This window comes from Hemiscyllium ocellatum, chromosome 6 (genome assembly GCF_020745735.1).
Source record: "Hemiscyllium ocellatum isolate sHemOce1 chromosome 6, sHemOce1.pat.X.cur, whole genome shotgun sequence".
Lineage (NCBI taxonomy): Eukaryota > Metazoa > Chordata > Chondrichthyes > Orectolobiformes > Hemiscylliidae > Hemiscyllium > Hemiscyllium ocellatum.
In genome coordinates this window covers 61,187,104-61,205,177 of record NC_083406.1, presented here as the reverse complement: position 1 = coordinate 61,205,177, position 18,074 = coordinate 61,187,104, and the positions used below count along the sequence as shown (strand labels likewise).

General features: G+C 41.0%; 1 protein-coding gene across 2 annotated transcripts in view; it reads right to left on the bottom strand.

The window, feature by feature from the left end:
* Positions 1-18,074, bottom strand: part of dlg2 (discs, large homolog 2 (Drosophila)) — an 876,537-nt gene that overhangs the window by 760,269 nt on the left and 98,194 nt on the right. For both annotated transcript variants that reach the window (XM_060825990.1, XM_060825991.1), the window contains exon 2: positions 3,960-4,067. In XM_060825990.1, coding sequence (XP_060681973.1) covers positions 3,960-4,067 — 108 coding nt within the window. The remainder of the gene's footprint in view (positions 1-3,959; positions 4,068-18,074) is intronic.

The following is an 18,074-nucleotide window of genomic DNA, read 5'->3' as shown; positions in this document are numbered from 1 at the left end:
ATTCACCTAACCTGCACATTTTTGGACTGTGGGAGGAAACCGGAGCACCCGGAGGAAACCCATGCAGACACGAGGAGAATGTGCAAACTCCACACAGTCAGTCGCCTGAGGCAGGAATTGAACCCAGGTCTCTGGCGCTGTGAGGTAACAGTGCTAACCACGGTGCCACCATGCCGCCCATAAATTTATGGAGATGTTTCTTTAAAAGAGACCATGGATGCTTCCCTCTGATTTTTTTTTTCAAAAGAAGCAAGCCTAGAAAGTGGTTGGTTGATGATTGCTGTTTGTTGTTCTGTGGACAAGCAGGACACTGGAGGAACACATCAAGCCAGGCAGCATCATGAAGTGGAGAAGCCAACATTTCGGGTATAACTCTTCTGCAGGAATAGAGGTGGGGGTAGGGGTAACTGCTGTTTTATGTAATTCACTTGAAAGGAAGTTGATTAAGGACAAACTGAAAGTTTGTTATAAACAAACTGACTAGTTTACCGCTCCTATTTCAGTTCAGGGTGATTTTTTTTTTCTTTTGAAAGAGAAACTTGAACAATGTCTCATGATTGTATTTCCTGAGCAAGACTTCATAGACAAGTGAATGACCAATGACTTGTTTAAAAAAATCACAACACCAGGTTATAGTCCAACAGATTTATTTGAAAGCACTAGCTTTCGGAGCACTGCTTCTTCATCAGATGGTTGGGAGCGATGCTCCGAAAGCTAGTGCTTTCAAATAAACTTATAGGACTATAAGCTGGTGTTGTGAGATTTTTAATTTTGTCCATCCCAGTCCAACACTAGCATATCCAAGTAACTAATTACTTGCTCATACATACCAGAATATCAGAACAACAGACTACAGAACATTCTACTTTTTATCTTTTTGCCTTCAGGAATAATCCATTGGGGAAAAAAATGTTCTTTTTTTCAGAAAGTCAATCTTTGTAGAGAAAACTTTTTCATTTTTTTTCCCTGAAGAGAGTGTGTCTTTGAGTTTATATGAGAATTTTGAGGATATTTATACAGTTGAGCATTTATACTACTCCAGAACTATGCATATTAACCCATTATTAAATCCTTATTGAATAAACTTTATTTTGAATAATAAACCCATAATTATGTTTATCAAGTAACCTGCTTTTTAGATCTTTGTTTAAAACCTGATAATAATAAAGATATTTAACTCGCCATCTCAGTAACTGGAAAAAAGACATTTTTATTTTATGTTGCAACCCACGGACTAATGAGCGACAACACACTCCTCAAGCTTCAGTCTTGTTAACGAGAGAAGAGATCCAAAAACAGAAGGTGGAGAATGAGGAGTTTCTGGAATTTATGACAAGAAATAAATAAGCTGTTTTAGCTGTTTATATCAGGGTTTTTGCAGAGTCATTAATTAAAGAGGCTACAATCGAGTTAATGGTGGAAATAAACCAACTGCAGCCAACAATAGGAACTTTATAATGGTAACAGGAAGACCTTTCACTGACATTTGAATAAACCTGTTGTTGGGGGTAAAAATGTTGAAATCTTTGCTTTTGATATGGATAATCCAACTAATTCTTATACAGTTTAATAGGTTATTTTATCCCTTTGTGTATAACAAATTTTGAAGCACTTTTGAATTTGCTCAGTGACTGACTGACCAACAAAGTAACCAAAACAGCAAAACTAAAACTGATGATCTACCTAGTCAGATTTCACTCGGTAATACTGGACAAGTCATATTTCAATTAGCTGGGCTTGTAACCCTTTGTTAGTTAAGACCTATGACTTGCAGACATTTGAAACCACTGATTGGTTTTCTTCTACAGCTGCAGAAAATGCTTGAAACATTTTAAGTTTAAATGAATTTGATCCCATTATCTTGAGGCACCAAAGACCTTGTTTCTTCCAATAATCAATTAGCATTAATAACATTGCTTGATAGCAATCATCAATTGAAAATATCATAATAGGGCATTTACAAATGAGTTTTCACAAAAACCTGGGTCTAACCACATCATCAAAACCAGTGCAATTTCACAGCATTACTGACTGCAAATTCTCAGATTGTGCTCCTCATGGAAATTCTATCCTAATGTTACCAGAAGTGTTACTATCATAGTCAAAGGTTGCTACAGGCACTTCTTTTGCTTTACACCATCCAAAATAGAGGTTGCACCAAGTATACTACATTTTCTAGATTTTAGTGGTCCACTGACTGGACTCAATTATTAAATGTTTAATTCAAATTACATCAGACTTGAGATGCAATTTTACCTTAACAAAGATATTTCTTCATATTCACACACCATTATCTCATCATACTGGTACACCATTACGAATTTAATTGCTTAAAGCATTTTTAAAATTAAGTATCTTGATTAAGTATATTTTTCCTTATATGATACTGTATTGGATATCAAATCAAATATATTGTTTTTTTAAAGATCAAATCTAATTTTTGCATAATAATGCAAATTAGAACAAAGGGCTGTACCTTCAAACACATGACAGAGATCACTCTTAAAATGGTACTAATCGCACTCAATGGTACTGGCGTTATCTGTCACACCAGTGTTTTTAAATGCCCATCAATATACAGTCATTTGAATTGAATTTCTGATAATTAAATAGAATAATTAAGTGTAATTTGTTTTCTATTGTATTCTTTTTCCCAACTCATGATTTGTATCCAAAATGCATAAAAAGTGCAATTATAAATTAACCATTAAGCTTTTAGGGCTACAAACACAGGTATTTTAAGTTGCATTCTTATGCTCCCTCTCGCATCATTATGCAAATTGATCCAGGGAATTCACAAATCCCAACTAAGTTTGTTAAGAAGGGTCAAAATGTTGAGAGCCCCGGTCCCGATTGCTATCCAACAATACCCACAGAAACGCAAACATTGATTGACACAGAAATTGGGATTAGCCTTGATGCCTCGCACATAAAGCTTGGCAATACTTATTTATAAGGTTTATTTTTAAAAGATGGTCATTTCAGCAAGTTGTTGGATATCATCCAGTCCCCATGACATTCAGTATGATTTCAGGCAAAGATAATAGTACAGTGAAACTAATGGAAAAGAATATCAAAGAAAAATTGGTACTCAAAGAGAAATGTCAATATTGGGCAGGTAGCTTAAATTCTGCAGTGCCATAGGCAATATCAAGCAATCCAAGGACATACACATATGTTTGCAGGGTAAATTTCTCCTTGTGTTTTTACACAATAAAACACATTTCCTAAAAACTGTTTTTCTATTTCTCTTTTTAAACTCAGTCAGTCAGACTGCCAATTTATATTAAATTACAGTTTATTTTATAGTTTAGCTCCAGAAGCCAACTGTCCAGCAATAGAATTAAAGCATTTCTGCAAATAGTTCTAGCAAAAAAACCTTACAAAAATATATATTACTTAATATGTTGACTTCTTCCTTCATTAAATGCTAATTTATTTCATTACAATTTTCTTCTCCTTATAGGCATATTGCAGATATATCCTCCAGAATAATCACTCTTGATAAGAAATCAACGGGAATATTTGAACTTCAATTCATCCTCCTGTAAACATTTCCAAAGTGGTCAGTGGATAGAAACCAGAAGCAATTTACAACCTCTCCAAACCAAGGACACTAAAATCAAATGCACTGCCCCTGTTGAAAACCCAATGGAGATTATCTAACTGAGCATGGACCAGAGATTGAATCTGGCACTTCTGTTAGTGCGCATCACTTTTATGCTAAGGAGCTTTTCAATCTTAATGAGGTAAAACATCAAGAGAGATTTTGCATTACATTTCTTTACTGGTTGCTGCTCCATAAAGCTTCAATTTTACATCTCCTGCAGAATAAAGTGTTATAAAGGATTCCTGGTAATGAATAGCCAAGAGCTAAAAAAAAATGTATCCAGCAGTTGAAGTTGATGCTGTTTTGGTTAAGTGCAACTGCTTTGTTTGAAATTAACCAAAGGCTGTACCTGGACATGGTCCCATTGTTCTTGCAGTTTTGTTGGCAATTCTCCTTCCTGTTCATCAGTTTCTTCTTTCACTCTTGCTAATGTTGTGTCTTGTTCTGTCCCAACTGGCTAAAATAAATGAATTTAAAATTGCATTAGAATCTATACAGTCATTATTGTGCAGTGTGCAAATATTTTAGCACACATAAGTCACAAAGAAACAGATGAAAAGTGGATCTTAATAATTTGACACTAGTCATTTTTTAAAATAAAGTCTCTCCTCAAATGGAACAAATATTTCTTTATGACATTTTACAAGATATATTCCAAGACACCATAGCCCAAAAGGTGTACAAGGCAAAGTACTATCGATGTTGGAGACCACATCATCAGACCATTCCAGCCTGGTTGCATTTGCTACCCAGCTCACAGCAGTCTCAAGCATCTGGAGGGATGTACAGCAACGTCGGAAAAAAGTAAATGACCATTTTTCTGCACTGCCCATGAAAGTGCCATCTGTCTGATATCTCATACTTCCATTGCTATTGTGTTCCCCTACCACTCTCACTATTGCCTGAAACATCTTTCCAGCTCATTTTCATATCCCCAACCATGACCAAAAGGAACACTGTGCCACCCACTTTCATCTCCCACAATACCTATCTTTCTCTCATTCCATGAGGATGACAGCGCACATTAGGTAGGGCAGAAAAAAATCAAGGTAAGCTGTCTAACTTTCAGATCTTCACTCCTTATGAGGATATCCTGACCTTGAAATTTGTTTTGAAATCCAGGATTAACTGAGAAACATGAATAAGTGAAAGTCAAGTCAATATGATGAATCAGTATAACGAAGGGAAATACAGTAAGAGAAGTTAAGACTAAGTCAGTACGTAAAACTTAAGTAAGTTTAAGCTTCAGGCATGGCGGCACAGATTAGTCAAGTTGAATGTGTAGCCTGTAATGTATGGGAAATCATGTCGCCTACTAGTGTCCTAAATTACCATATGTTTAAAGTCTGGTTGAAGATTTGTAGCTCGGGTGTCCGTTGTTGTGGTTCTGTTCGCCGAGCTGGAAGTTTTTTTTTCGCTGCAAACGTTTCATTCCCTGGCTAGGGAACATCATCAGTGCTATTGGAGCCTCCTGTGAAGCGCTGCTTTGATGTTTCTTCCGGTATTTATAGTGGTTTGTTCTTGCCGCTTCCGGGTGTCAGTTTCAGCTGTAGTAGTTTGTATGTGGGGTCCAGGTCGATGTGTCTGTTGACGGATGTTCTTGCCGCTCCCGGGTGTCAGTTTCAGCTGTAGTGGTTTGTATATGGGGTCCAGGTCCATGTGTCTGTTAATGGAGTTTGTGGATGAATGCCATGCCTCTAGGAATTCCCTGGCTGTTCTCTGTCTGGCTTGTCCTATGATGGTAGTGTTTTCCCAGTCAAATTCATGTTCCTGGTTGTCCGAGTGTATGGCTACTACACTCAGACAACCAGGAACATGAATTTGACTGGGAAAACACTACCATCATAGGACAAGCCAGACAGAGAACAGCCAGGGAATTCCTAGAGGCATGGCATTCATCCACAAACTCCATTAACAGACACATGGACCTGGACCCCATATCCAAACCACTACAGCTGAAACTGACACCCGGAAGTGGCAAGAACATCCGTCAACAGACACATCGACCTGGACCCCACATACAAACTACTACAGCTGAAACTGACACCCGGAAGCGGCAAGAACAAACCACTATAAATACCGGAAGAAACATCAAAGCAGCGCTTCACAGGAGGCTCCAATAGCACTGATGATGTTTCCTAGCCAGGGAACGAAACGTTTGCAGCAAAAACTTCCAGCTCGGCGAACAGAACCACAACATTACCATATGTGTAGGAAGTGCTTTCAGCCCAGAAAGGTACATCGTAAGCCTGAGAGTTCATGGATAGCATGTTTAGAAAGGTGATCACACCACAGCTTAAGTACCTGAAGGAAGGGAATTGGAGACCACTGCACAGTCCAAGAGATTCAGGCAAGTAGCAAAGCAATTGCGGGGTTCCGCTCAGAAACTGGTTCCTCAAGTGAGTCCATAGAGTCACGTAGCACAGAAATAGACCCTTCGGTCCAACCAAAACATAATCCCAAACCTAAACTAGTCCTACTTGCCTGCTCATAGCCCATATCCCTCCAAACCTTTCCCATTCATGTGCTGATCCAAATGTCTTATAAGCGTAATTGTACTTATATTTCCAATTCCTCAGGAAGTTCAATCCACGTGAATCACGCTCTGCATAAAACATTTGCCTCTCATGCCTTTTTAGAATCTTCCTTCTCTCACCTTAAGAATGTGCCCCCCAGTCTTGAAATTGCCCATCCGAGGGAAAATCCTCTCGGAAAAAGTGAGGATTGTAGATGCTGGAGATCAGCACTGAAAATGTGCTGCTGGAAAAGTGCAGAAGGTCAGGCAGCATCCAAGGAGCAGGAGAGTCGACGTTTCGGGCATGAGTCCTTCTTCAGGAATGAGGAAAGTATATCTAGCAGGCTAAGATAAAAGGTAGGGAGGAAGGACTTGGGGATAGGGGTGTTGGAAATGCGATAGGTGGAAGGAGGTCAAGGTGAGGGTGATAGGCTGGAATGGGGGTGGGGGCAGAGAGGTCAGGAAGAAGATGTATATGGAGATCCATATAAATCGTATCATCCATCGTCATTTCCGGCACCTCCAAACGGACCCCACCACCAGAGATATATTTCTCTCCCCTCCCCTATCAGTGTTCCGAAAAGACCACTCCCTCCGTGACTCCCTCGTCAGGCCCACACCCCCCACCAACCCAACCTCCACTCCCGGCACCTTCCCCTGCAACCGCAGGAAATGCAAAACTTGCGCCCACACCTCCTCCCTTACCTCTCTCCAAGGCCCCAAGGGATCCTTCCATATCTGCCACAAATTCACCTGCACTTCCACACACTTCATTTACTGCATCCGCTACACCCGATGTGGTCTCCTCTATATTGGGGAGACAGGCCGCCTACTTGCAGAATGTTTCAGAGAACACCTCTGGGACACCCGGATCAACCAACCCAACCACCCCGTGGCTCAACACTTCAACTCCCCCTCCCACTCCACCAAGGACATGCAGGTCCTTGGACTCCTCTATCGCCAGACCATAGCAACACGACGGCTGGAGGAAGAACGCCTCATCTTCCGCCTAGGAACCCTCCAACCACAAGGGATGAACTCAGATTTCCCCTCCCCCCCACTTGTCTCAGTCAAATCCCTCAAACTCAGCACCACCTTCCTAACCTGAATCTTCTTCATGACCTCTCCGCCCCCACCCACTCCAGCCTATCACCCTCATCTTGACCTTTTATCTTAGCCTGCTGGACACACTTTGCTCATTCCTGAAGAAGAGCTCATGCCTGACCTGCTGCGCTTTTCCAGCAACACATTTTCAGCATCCTAGGGAAAAGACAACTACCTTTAACTCGATCTATATGTCTCATTATTTTATAAACTTCCAAGGTCACCTCTCAATTTCCCCATACTCCAGTGAAAAAAAAGTCCCAGCTATCCAGCAAAACGTTACACCTCAAACCTTCTATACTCAGCAATATCCTGGTCAATCTGTTCTGAACCCTCACCAGTTTAATAATATCCTTCCTATAACTGGGCAAGCAGAACTGGACACAGTATTCCAGAAAAGGCCTCACCAATATCCTGTACAACCTCAGCATGACTTTTGAACTCCGATACTCAAAGCACTGAGCAACAAAGGCAAGCATGCTAAATTACTTTTTAAACCATAGTCTATACGTGATGCAAACTTCAAAGAATAATGTACCTGCACGCCTACGTCTCTCTGTTCTACAATACTACCCAAGGCCCTATCATGAATTGTATAAGCATTACTCTTGTTTCTTGTACCAAAATGCAATACCTCACATTGCTCTAACTCATGCTGCCATTTCTCAACCTATTCACCCATTTCATCAAGATCCCTTTGTAATCTTAGAAAACTTCTTTACTGTCTACTATGTCATAAATTATGGTGTCATCTGCAAACTTACTAACCATGCTTTCTTTATTCACATCCAAATCATTGAAATAAAAGACAAACAAAAAAAAGATGACCGAGAACCAATCCCCGTGGAACACGGTTAGTGACAGGCCTCAAGTCCGAACATCCTGCTATTAAGCCAATTATGTATCCAACTGGCAAGCTCACTTTGAATCCCACGTGGCCTAACTTTACTAATTAGTCTACTATGCGGAACTTTGATGCATGCTTTACTACCGTCTAAGTAAACAAAATCTACTGCTCTGCCCTCAATCTTTTTGGTAACTTTCTCAAAAAGCTCAATCAAGTTTGTCAGACACGATTTTCCCTGCACAAAACCATGCTGACAATCCCTAATCAAATTTTGCTTTTCTCAATATCCATAAATCCTATCTTATATAATTACCCCAACAATTTACCCACAGGTCTATAGTTTCCCCCGTTTCTCCTTGTTATGACACGGAGTAAACTCTCCTCCTTAATTTAAAACCAGAAGCAAAAAAGATTTATCCCGTGCTGTAATCTGTGAAAATCCGAGAGGCCAAGAACTATTTAAAGTAAAAATTAACAACTTTATTTCTTAAAATATAACAAAGAATAATTAAGAAATAACTATTCACAACTCTTTTACTTTCGCTTCTATAATACTATTCTAATAAATCCCACATATTCCTCCACCCTCACCCACCTCCCGAGTGAGATGTACCAAAATTTTCAAATTTCAAAACCAGCCAGCTGTCTTATCTTTCTCTGTAGATTTGTTGTCCAGGTCGGTGTTGATTTTTTTTCTCTGTGCAAATTCTTTCTCTTGACAGGTACCTCTCAGAGTTCTTACCAGCACCGTACGTCTGTTGGTCTTTTGATCGTTCTGTTCCAACTGTTCAATTTTCCCTAGTCTTACACCTCCAAAGCATCGGATGGTGTCGTTGGCTTTTGTATTGTCAATATAAATGTTGGGTTTTTTTTGGGTGGGAGGCACAATTTAAACTGATTGGCCTATTTCTTTTTTTTTGTCTCCAAGAAACCAGCTACCCTAGCTGCTGGACCACATGTTACACCACATCTTATTCAGAACACTTGATGCTGTCAGTTAGTTCTGCTAGCTTTTAGCTATCTTAAAGGTACAGTACACTCACATCTTCAGAACATCCTTACAACATTAGCTGTTTAGTCATTAGGCACCTCACCCATAGTAATAGATAATGCAAATATTATTGCAAGGGGTCTTGCAATTTCTTCCCTTATTTTCCACATTCTGTTTTTATATTAGATCAGGTCCCGGAGATTTATCCACCTTTATATTCTCCAAGAACTCTAAACTACTTCTTCTGTAATGTGATCGGATTTAAAACATCAAAAATTATTTTTCTACATTCGTAAGAATCCATTTCCTTCTCCACAGTAAAAACTAACATGAAATATTAATTTAGTAGCTCTCCCATCTCTGTGGTTCAACACAAAGATGACCTCCTTGTCTTTAAGGGGCCCTACCATATTTCTAGTTACCCTCTTGCACTTAATGTATTTGTAGAAACGCTTTTGATTATCCTTAACCATATCTGCCAAAGCTATGTCATATCCCCTCTTTGCTTTCCTAATTTCTTTCTTAAGAATGCCCTAAACTCTTAGCATTAATTTGATTGAACCAAGCTATCTATACCGAAAGTAAGATTCTCTCTTATTCTTCCTTAAACACTTCCGCCAACTCCAATTAGACCCCACCACCAAGAACATCTTCTCCTCCCTGTCTCTCTCTGCCTTCCACAAGGACCGTTCCCTGAGCCAATCCTTAGCTTTAGCCACTCTCCCCACCAAACCCCCAAATCCCCAAGTACCTTCTCCTCTAACCGTAAAAGATGCAAAACCAGCCAGCACATCACACCCCTCACCTCCATCCAGGGCCCCAAACAGTCCTTCCAGGTGAGACAGAGGTTCTTGTGCATCTCCTCCAACCTAGTTTACTGCATCCAGTACTCCTGATGTGGTCTTCTCTATATTGGGGAGACCAAATGCAAACTCAGGGCACATTCCTTCAAGCATCTCAGCCAGCCAGCAGGGGCTTACCAGAACTCCCAGTCAGCGCCCATTTTAATTCCCCTTCCCACTCCCTTTCTGACATGGCCATCCTTGTCCTCCTCCATTGTCAATATGAATCAGACTGCAAATTGGAGGAACACCATTTCAGCTTCCGCCTGAGCAGCCAACAGCCCGGAGAAGTCAACATTGAGGTCTCCAATTTCAAACAGCCTCCCTTCCCATTCCCAGACTTGCTTCCCAACCCCTCCCCCTCCCTTCCATTCCTCTGATTGATCCTTCCTCTCAGCTACCAACCAGATTCATTCCTTCCATCGACCGACCAGGTCGTACCCTCCACCCGTGTTCACCTATCCCTACCTCACTACCCCACTTACTCCATGCGCCCCACCCACCCCACCACCTTTACCTGCAGCTCCCCTTACACCCACCTGCAATTCTGAAGAAGGGTTACACACGAAACATTGACTTTGCCACCTCCTGATGCTGCGAGTCTTCACCTTCTCTCTAATAGGAACATAATGCCTCTGAAGTCTCATCATTACACTCTTGAAAGCGTTCCACTTGTAAGTTATTCCTTTACCCATGAACAGTTTATTTCAGGCAACGTTTGATAGTTTCTTACCATTTTGAATCTAATGGAATTATGATCATGAGACCAAACTGCTCCCCTATTTTTATATCAGTCACTTGCCCATTCTTATTGCCAAAAAGGTCTAGTTTTGCTCCTTCTTTTGTAGAAGCACCCATATACTGTTCAAGAAATTTTTCTTGAACACAGTCAACAAATTCTTCACCATTCAAACCTTTACCACTATGGTAGCCCTAGTCAATTAAAATCTCGCATTATTACAATCTTATAATGCTCTCATATATCTGAGATCTCTCTCCATATCTGTTTCTCCAATTTCTCTCTTACTATTGGGGGGCCTATAGTACAATCCCATCAATATAACCTTTGCTTTCTTACTTCTAATTTCTGCCAATATATTTTTACTGGACAATTCTTCAGAATTATCTTCTCAAGTTATAGCAGAAATATATTCCTTAATCAAAAACACCACTCTCGCCCAACACCCTACTTTCTTCTCTCCTTTCCTATCCTTCCTACAGCATCTAAAACCCAGAACACTGAGCTGCCAGACTTGTCCATCTCTCAGACAAATTTCTGTAATACCTGTGATATCCCATCCTACATTCTTAAATATGCCTTAAGTTCATCAACCTTGCCTGTAAGACCCCTTGCATTGAAATAAATGCAATTTAATTCTTCAAAGTTACTACATATACTGACTCTCCTTTGTCTCTCATTTCTAACTGACGTGCTCTCTTCAAATTCAGAAACTTACCCATCAATCTTTTTTACTTATACTGCTTAGAATTTCTCGACTCAACCACTCTCTCAGTATAAAGTCTTCCTTAATGGAATGAGCAAACCTCTCTGTTAACATATTGGTCCCTTTCCAGTTAAGGTCACACCTATCCTTTTTGGACACATCTTTTCTATCCCAAAAGACATTCTAATTGTCCAGAAACCTGAGTCCTTGAACAGGAACAATGAACCTGCACTCCAAGGTCTCTTTGTTCAGTAACACTTCCCAGAATCTTATCATTAAGGTGTATAAGACTTGCCCTGATTTGCCTTTCCAAAATGCAGCACCTCGCACTCATCTAAATTCATCTACATTTGCCACTTCTTGGCCCATTGGCCCATCTGATCAAGATCCCGTTGTACTCTGAGGTACCTTTCTTCGCAGTCCATGACACCTCCAATTTTGGTGTCATCTGCAAACTTACTAACTATACTTCTCGCGTTCATATCCAGATCATTTATATATAACAAAAAACAGTGGAACCAGCATTGGTCCATGTCGCATACCACTGGTCACAGGCCTCCAGCCGGTGTCTTCTACCTTCGAGCCAGTTCTGGATCCAAATGGCTAGTTCTCCCTGTATTCCATGTGATATAACCCTGCTAATCAGTCTACCACGAGGAACCCTGTCGAACGCCTTACTGAAGTCCATACAGATCACATCCACAGATCTGCCCTCATCAATCCTTTTCGTTACTTCTTCAAAAAAACTCAATCAAGTTTGAGAGACATGATTTCCCACGCACAAAGCCATGCTGACTATTCCTGATCAGTCCTTGTCTTTCCAAATACATGTAAATCCTATCCCTCAGGATTCCCTCCAACAACTTGCCCACCACCAATGTTAGGGCCACTGGTCTATAGTTCTCTGGCTTTTCCTACCACCTTCCTTAAATAGTGGCACCACGTTAACAAACCTCTAGTCTTCCAGCACCTCACCTGTAACTATCAATGATCTGAATATCTCTGGGCAGTGGGCCCAGCAATCACTTCACTAACTTCCCAAAGAGTGCTAGGGTATACATGTTCAGGTCCTGTGGATTGATCTACCTTTATGCATTTTAAGACATCCAACACCACCTCCTCTGTAATATGGACATTTTTCAAGATGTCACCACATTCTGTAACTTCCACATCCTTCTCCACAGTAAATAATGATGCAAAATACTCATTTAGTATCTGCCCCATCTCCTGTGGTCCCATATATTGGCTGCCTTGCTGATCTTTGAGGGGTCCCATTCTTTCCCTCATTATCTTTTTATCCTTAATGTATTTAGAAAATCCCTTTGGATTCTTCTTAACCCCATTTGTCAAAACTATCTCTTGTCCCTTTTTGCCTTCCTGATTTCCCTCTTAAGTATACTTACACTGCTTTTATACTTTTAAGAATTCACTTGATCTCTACTGTCTCTACCCAACATATGTTTCCTTCTATTTCTTGACCAAAACCTCAATCATTTTAGTCATCCAGCATTCCCTACACCTACCAACCTTGCCTTTCACCTTAACAGGAACATATTATTTCTCAATTCTCGTTATTTCATTTTTGAAGGCTTCCCATTTTCCAGCTGTCCCTTTACCTGCGGACATCTGCACCCAATCAACTTTTGAAAGTTCTTGCCTGTAGCTATCACAATTTAGAAATTCAACTTTTTGATCTGCTCTATCCTTTTCCATCACTATTTGAAAACTGATTAATTATGGTCCCTGGCCCCAAAGTGCTCCCCTACTGAAACCTCAGCCACTTACCCTACCATACTTCCAAACAGTTAGGTCAAGTTTTGCATCTTCTCCAATAGTTACATCCACATACTGAATCAGAAAATGTTCTTGAATACACTTAACAAATTCCTCACTATCTAAATCCTTAACACTATGGCAGTCCCAGTCTATGTTTGGAAAGTTAAAATCCTCTACCATTACTATCCTATTATTCCTATAAATAACTGAGATCTCCATACAAATTTGTTTCTCAATTTCTCGCTGACTATTGGGGGTCTATAGTACAATCCCAATAAAGTAATCATTCCTTTCGTATTTCTCAGTTCCACTCAAATAACTTTCCTGGACGTATTCCCAGGAATATACTCCCTAAATACAACTGTAATGATATCCCTATTCAAAAACGCCACTCCCCCTCCTCTCTTGCGCATTTCCCCCCCCCCCCCCCCCCCCCCCCCCACTTCTATCCTGGAACATTAAGCTGCCAGTCTGGCTCACCCCTGAGCTACATTCCTGTAATTGCAATTTTACCCCAGTCCCATATTCCTAACCATGCACTGAGTTCATCTGCCTTCCCTGTTTGGCCTCTTGCATTGAAATAGATGCAGTTTAATTTACCTCATTCTCTGCCTGCCCTGACTGTTTGACTTGTTCCTTTTCTCAACTATACTAGTCTCAGACTGATCTCTTTCCTCACTATCTCCCCGTGTCCCATCCCCTCACTTTACTAGTAAGCAACTCTAGAAAATCTCCCTGCCAGTATACTGGCCCCCCTCCAAATCAGATGGAATCGATCCTTCTTATACAGATCACTTCTACACCAGAAGAGATGCCAATGATCCAAAAATGTGAACCCTTCTCCCCTGCACCAGATCCTCAGGCACACATTCATCTGCTCCATCTTGCTATTCCTACCCTCGCTAGCTCACAGAACTGGGAGAAATCCAGATACTACTACCCTTGAGGACCTTTATAAATTCCTGCCGAACTTCCTATATTCTCCCTTCAGAATCTCATCCTTTTTCCTTCCTATATTGTTAGTTCCAATGTGTACAACAACCTCCTGCTGGTCCCACGCCCCTTTGAGAATATTCTGCACTCTCTCAGAGATATCCTTAATCCTGGCACCAGGGAGGCAACATACCATTCTGCTTTCTTGCTGTGCGCACAGAAACATCTGTCTGTGCTGCTGACTAGAGAGTCTTCTATCACAAACAATCGCTTGGAACCTGACATACCTCTCGTTATGTTAGAGCCAGTCTCGGTACCAGAAACTTGGCTGTTTATGTGATTTTTCAGGCTGGAGCCCTTGTCGATTTTCCTGCTCCTCGGATGCTGCCTGACCTGCTGTGCTTTTCCAGAAACACACTCTCAACTCTGATCCCCAGCAACTGAAGACTTCACTATCTCCTGTATGTGCTACATTCCCAAGAATCCATCACCTTCTATTTTTTTCCAAAGCAACATACTTGTTTGAGATGGGGATCACCATAGGAGACTCCTGCACTACCTGACCCCCTTAGCTTTCCTAGCAGTAATCCATCTTCCTGACTGTATCTGCAGTTTTTCTCCCTTCCTATAACTGTCATCCATCACACCCCTAGCTCCTATAAATTCTGCATTGCCTCTATCTGCTGTTCCAACTGATCAATACAAACTGAAAGGTTTCACAACCAAACACACTTACTGCAGACATAATCAAGGAACAAGTAACAAGGAAGATCCCCCTAATCTCCCACATCCGACAGGAAGAGTACATCACTTTTCTCAAGGTGCATCTTTGCACCAACACTGCTCCAGGTGATAGGATAGTGAAGAAGGTGTTTAGTATGCTTTCTTTATTGGTCAGTGCATTGAATATAGAAGTTGAGAGGTTATGTTGCAACTGTACAGGGTATTGGTGCGACCACTTTTGGAATATTGTGTGCAATTCTGGTCTCCCTCCTATTGGAAGGGTGTTGTGAAACTTGAAAGGGTTCAGAAAAGATTTACAAGGATGTTGCCAGGGCTGGAGGGTTTGAGCGATAGGGAGAGGTTGAATAGGCTGGGCTGTTTGCCCTGGAGCATTGGAGGCTGAGGGGTAACCTTAGAGGTTTATAAAGTCATGATAGGTTAAATCATGAATAGGGTAAATAGACAAGACCTTTTCCTTGGGTTGTGGCAGTGCAGAACTTTAGGACATAGGTTTAGGGTGAGAGCGGAAGGATTTAAAAGGGACATAAGGGGCAACGTTTTCAAATAAAGGGTGTATGAAATGAGCAGTCAGGGGAACTAATGGAGGCTGGTACAAGTACAACATTTAAAAGGCATCTGGGTGGGTACAAGAAGAAGAAAGGTGGAGAGGGATATGGGCCAAATGCCGGTAAATGGGACTAGTTTAATTTGAAGTATCTGGTCAGCATGGAAGAATTGGGCCGAAGGGTATGTACATCTCTAGGACTAACTCTTCAACCATTATCTCCTTTATCCTTTCATTCCGTCCCTCATTTAAGTTTGTATTACGAATAAACCAGAGATTACTATCTTAAGGTTTTTTTAAAAAAACTTCTACCTAACCTTTTAAATTTACCCTGTACTGCTTTAATCTTTTCAAATGAGACATGCCTGTGGCACTGCAATCTGTTTGGCTGTACTGGAGAGGAGGAAGTGGAGAGGAGAAAGAAGAAAGGAGGAGAGATAGTGATAGGGAATTAGTTGAGGAAAAAGGCAAACAGGAACAGACAGGCATTTCTGTGGTCGCCAATGTGCCTCCTTGGTGCCAGAGTCAAGGATATTATAGAGTACATGCAGAACATTCCTCAGGAGAGAGTGAGTTACCAGATGGCATGATCCACATTGATATCAATGACTAAGGTAAGAAGGGGTTGTGATCTTGCAATCAGAGTTCAAAGAACTAGGTAGAAAGTAAGCAAGCAGAACTTCAAATTTAGTAAGCTGTGGATTGCTCTCAGTGGCAAGTTAGCACTGAGATAGGAGGTTAAGGTAGTTGAATGTGTGGTTGGAAAGATGGCACAGGAGAGAGAGCTTTAGTTTCCTGGGACATTGGATCTGGCTCTGGGGAAGCTGGCACCTATAAACTGGAAGGCACCTGATCAGCGATTGAACTGAATTCCTTGTGGGGTGTTTTACTAATGTTGCTGGGAGAGTTTTAAAGCAACTTGTGGGGTGAAGGAATGAAAAGAGAACAGTGAAGGAAAACACCAGAGTTCAGAAAATATTTGAAGGTGCCGCTGGCACTAGCATAGAGTTAAAAGGTGAAGTCAGAGTAAGAGAGAAAGACATTATGACCAAATTAGAGTGAGTGCATGTGTATGTGTATGCATGCAGTATAGCAAATAAAATTGGGGAGTTACAAGTGCAAATTACCATGTGATGCAATGATGATAACAAATACCTGGCTCAAGTAAGGCAAGAGTGGATATTAAATATTCCTGGGTACAAGGTGTTCAGAAAAGGTAAATAAGGAAGAAAAGGAATGGTTGCAGTATTGGTTAGAAAGCATTGCAGTACAGGAGAAACAGGATGTCATAGAGGATTCAAGGACAGAATCAATTTGGCTAAAGCTACAGAACAAAACAGATACAATTACACTGATTGGCGTAGTCGATAGTCTGCCAACTAATGGAAAGTTTGTAAGGAATAAATCTGCAGGGAAATTTCAGAGAGATGGAAACATTAGAGTAATTATAATGGGGGACTCAAATACCCAAACATAAACTGGAATACTGGTAGTGGAAAGAGCAATAAGGAGTAAGTGTTCCTAGATTGCAAACAGCAGTTTCCTAATGTAGTATGTCTCCAGTTGAAGAAGAAAGGATGCACCAATGGACGTGGTTCTTGGAAATGAGATGGAAGAAGCGGATCAAGCATCAGTGGAGAAACACTCAGGAGTCAGTGGTCATTGTACCGTGGCACGGTGGCACAGTGGTTAGCACTGCTGCCTCACAGCGCCAGAGACCCGGGTTCAATTCCCGACTCAGGTGACTGTCTGTGTGGAGTTTGCACATTCTCCCCGTGTCTGCGTGGGTTTCCTCCGGGTGCTCCGGTTTCCTCCCACAGTCCAAAGATGTGCGGATTAGGTGATTTGGCCATGCTAAATTGCCCATAGTGTTAGGTAAAGGGGGCAAATATAGGGGTATGGGTGGGTTGCGCTTCGGCGGATTGGTGTGGACTTGTTGGGCCGAAGGGCCTGTTTCCACACTGTAAGTAATCTAATCTCTAAAACAGGCTCAGGATGGTGGTGGAGAATGATCAATCAATTCAGGCTAAGAAAAACAATCAATTGGTGCAGGGCCGGCTTCAATAGGACAAGGACAGAGCGAGGCAAAATTGACTGAAATAAGGTATTGGTGAGAAAACCGTAACTGAACAGTGAGTTACCTTCAAAGATGACATGCTTCATGTGCATTTGAAGTATATGAAGATCTTTGTAAGTTTCCAGTCACTTAATCGTTCTTAGATTTGTTGTGGCTTGATAACTGTTACAGTGAATAACATCTCCAAAATGAAATGTATGATATTTTCAGACAATCAATCTGGTTATTGTTTAAAACAACTACCCCCACCCCGCACTCATATCAAGATTATCTATTTTAACAGCATGAAGATAAGAAATTGTTGACAGCATTAGGGTAACACTTAGTTTTTTATACTGAAGTTAAAGGATATAGTTCAGTTAATAGAAAATGAAACACTAAAGCATTCTGGACTGGATAGCTTTAGACATTTCATTATTTCTAATTACAACAGAAATCTGAGACATTTATAAGTTAAAAATAAATAAATTCGGGGGATCTAAGATGGCGGCGAGCTGAGAAGATCATACTGCAGAGCTTCACATCGCAGCAGCAGCAGGACAGTCCTTTAACCCAACCAACCCAGGTCATCAGGATTTCTTGGGGTGTTGGAAAGATTGTGGAGCCCCAAGAAACATTTAAAAATTGACTTACCTGTATTTTCAGC